Genomic DNA, 2,884 nt, shown 5'->3' on the forward strand with positions numbered 1-2,884 from the left:
GGCTTGGCGGTAAGAGATTTGCGGACAATGAAGAAGTAATCGAAGCTGTAAATGGTTATTTTGAGGAGCTTGACGAATCAGTCTATAGAGATGGCATTAATAGACTGGAACACCGCTATGAGAAATGTATCAGCCTTGGAGGAGATTATGTTGAGAAATAAAAAAAAAAATTTTTAAAAACCTTGTTTTTCTTGGTCAGGCCGGAAACTTATCAATCCACCCTCGTATACCTAAAACTGCTTGCGTAGGGATTAAAGAAAGTAATCACAAACAGAATTTTATCTTCTAGCAAGTATCCGATTTTTTATTCTTTTATTTCGAATGAAAGTGTAAGCTATATATCTAAATCAACATTATAATTAAACAAGTCGTAATCTCTTTTTTATCTATCGATGGAGATATCTAATATATTTTATATCGTAGTAATTACTTAGTATTGTCTTATCCTCTGTAATTATTCATCTGAAATTACGTGCCTTCAACGGGTTAGCTAGGGAAAGAGTGGGTGGCGTGAGTGCTAGATAAAAATTCCTAACATTGTCGGCTCAATCCCAAATGCAATAGGAAACAGCTTACTGTTTGTATAAGTTCAGTTGTGCTTTTATAAGCTTTGTCTAAAACTTTGAAAAATTTAGTTCCGAAATGCTCGAAATAATAAAGGTAACTTCCAAGAAATGCACCAAGTTGAGAAAACACCCCATGTTAGCAATCCTTGGCACATTATCCATTTTAGCGCTAAAACTATTTCAAGATATTTACAGGCACCCTAAAGCCCTGATCTAAAAGTCCTGCATAATATTTTCAGTATTGTTATAACGACTAGAATATTGAGTTTCTTATTTTATTTCCTAAAAGTTTCATAAAAAGTAGCAATAATTACATAAATACATGTACCTATTCGTTATTTTTGTTAATGCCTCTTTTTTTCCAGGAGTAAGAGTGTAGACCATGGCCTCCTAAATCCTTTTAGTTTAGAGGGTCTTCATATCAAAGAACAAGCAGAAGAAAAAGGTAAAAAATACAGCTTTCGTTTTCCACGTTTGCTTACTTTCCGTGACATATTTTTAATGTAAATAAAGTTTAAGGATTTTTGTTTTCCGAAATGAGATAAGCATGTTTATTATTTAATATTATCGCTGGAATTTGATAACATATAAAGAAAAAAAGTAGAGATAACTATTATTTATTGCACTCTACGTTGTTTGTTTTAAATACCGATTTTTGTATTATTTTAATAACTTACATCACATACGTTTCGTTCATTTGAAAGGCAAAAACGAAAAACTTATTCAAATTAACAGACGCTAATTTCTAAAGGAGTACATAGCAATAGTAGCCATCAGCATTGTCTGATCGATGGGTTTTGTAGCTTCTTATATGGAAAACAATAGTAGTAACCTAATTAAACATATATTCGATTTGGTTCCGTATTGGATAACGTCAAGCATTTATACTAGAACTTATTGTCAATTTTAGACAAGTAGTACATCCTAACTAATATAAATGCGAATGTGTTTGTTTGTTTGTTGCCTTTTCCTGTCTTAACTACTCAACCGATCATTATGAAATTTTGTACGAACATTGTCAAGGGAACAGAAAAGTACATAGGGTATCCCGAAAAAAAAAAATTTGCAGAGGGATAGAAAAAAATTAGTTTTATGTGGTCTATTTCGATCTTCATGAAATTTTGTTGGCACGTCGTTATGGGTACAGAAAAAGACATTTTCAGAAAAAGGTACTGTTCCCGAAGGATACAAGAATTAGTTTATGTTCATAATTGGACTAATAAGTTCGCTTTTTTAAGAAACTTGTTTATAAACGAAATAGTATGCACGATTTGTGCAAAACGTATGTTAACTCATTTAAATATTTTTCCAAATTTAAATAAGTAATATTTTTCGCACTTTATTATTCTATTGTTTATGTTTTACACAATAAACTTTGTTCAATTCCAGTTGGTTGAAAGTTAAATTGCGGAAAATGGTCACGTACATACTTTGCGCGCGTTCGTAATTAAACCGGCTGTTACTTTTAATGTACACGAAATATAAAATAAGAGTTTGTGCTTATTATATTTTTTACAGATGGTGAATTGCCAACCGTTAGGGAAAGCAAAAAGGAACCGCCAGATCCAACTATTACGTACATTGTAAGTTTTCGTTCTTTTCGTTCATATATCATGAAGGAGAAAATATTTTCAGTCCGAATGTTGGAAAATTAAATACTTAAATATTCAAAATATAGTAATATGATCTAATTTAAAATTTAGTAGTTTTACTATTACTATAGTATTGTGATAAGATTAATTATTTAGTGGTAAAAGTGGACTTTAACAACACCCTCTGTGAACATTTTATGACATTCTTTGGGGCGATTTTTTAATTTCCAAAAATCCAGGATTAAAATTCTCAATTAATAATCAAATTGACTAGCGCTAAAAACGGAAGAAAATAATATAATTAAATATAAAACGTTTCTCTTTACTTTTAAAGGTATCAGATAGAGATACGTTAACTTCAGTAGCTGCTAGATTTGATACAACACCTTCGGAGCTGACAAAGTTGAATCGTTTGGCAACTCCATACATTTTCCCGGGTCAGAAATTGCAAGTGCCCGACAGAACGAAAAAAGAAGACAACGATGTATCTGACGAGAAGAAAACTCCAATACCAACTCTGTACGAAGACCTTCCTTCAGAGGAAAAAGGTTTGTTTAAATAAAATTATAATAGTATCTATGTATTACTCAATTCTACACAGTATAAAGTAAAAAAACTAGAAAAATTCTGAGACATTTGTAGTAGTCCAAATTTTATCGATAATTGGATGATATACACTGTCCCATAACAGCATTCCTTTATAACTATCTTCTGTCTTAATAAAGA

At 31.2% G+C, this 2,884-nt stretch overlaps 1 protein-coding gene across 6 annotated transcripts in view; it reads left to right on the plus strand.

Moving 5' to 3' along the window:
• The window catches only part of LOC108739730 (nuclear receptor coactivator 7), a 53,111-nt gene that overhangs the window by 44,989 nt on the left and 5,238 nt on the right, over positions 1 to 2,884 (plus strand). For all 6 annotated transcript variants that reach the window (XM_025977886.1, XM_025977880.1, XM_025977881.1 and 3 more), the window contains exons 2-4: positions 932 to 1,011; positions 2,085 to 2,149; positions 2,493 to 2,706. In XM_025977886.1, coding sequence (XP_025833671.1) covers positions 932 to 1,011; positions 2,085 to 2,149; positions 2,493 to 2,706 — 359 coding nt within the window. The remainder of the gene's footprint in view (positions 1 to 931; positions 1,012 to 2,084; positions 2,150 to 2,492; positions 2,707 to 2,884) is intronic.

The sequence above is a fragment of the Agrilus planipennis genome, unplaced genomic scaffold (genome assembly GCF_000699045.2).
Source record: "Agrilus planipennis isolate EAB-ADULT unplaced genomic scaffold, Apla_2.0 scaffold240, whole genome shotgun sequence".
In the NCBI taxonomy this organism is placed as follows: domain Eukaryota; kingdom Metazoa; phylum Arthropoda; class Insecta; order Coleoptera; family Buprestidae; genus Agrilus; species Agrilus planipennis.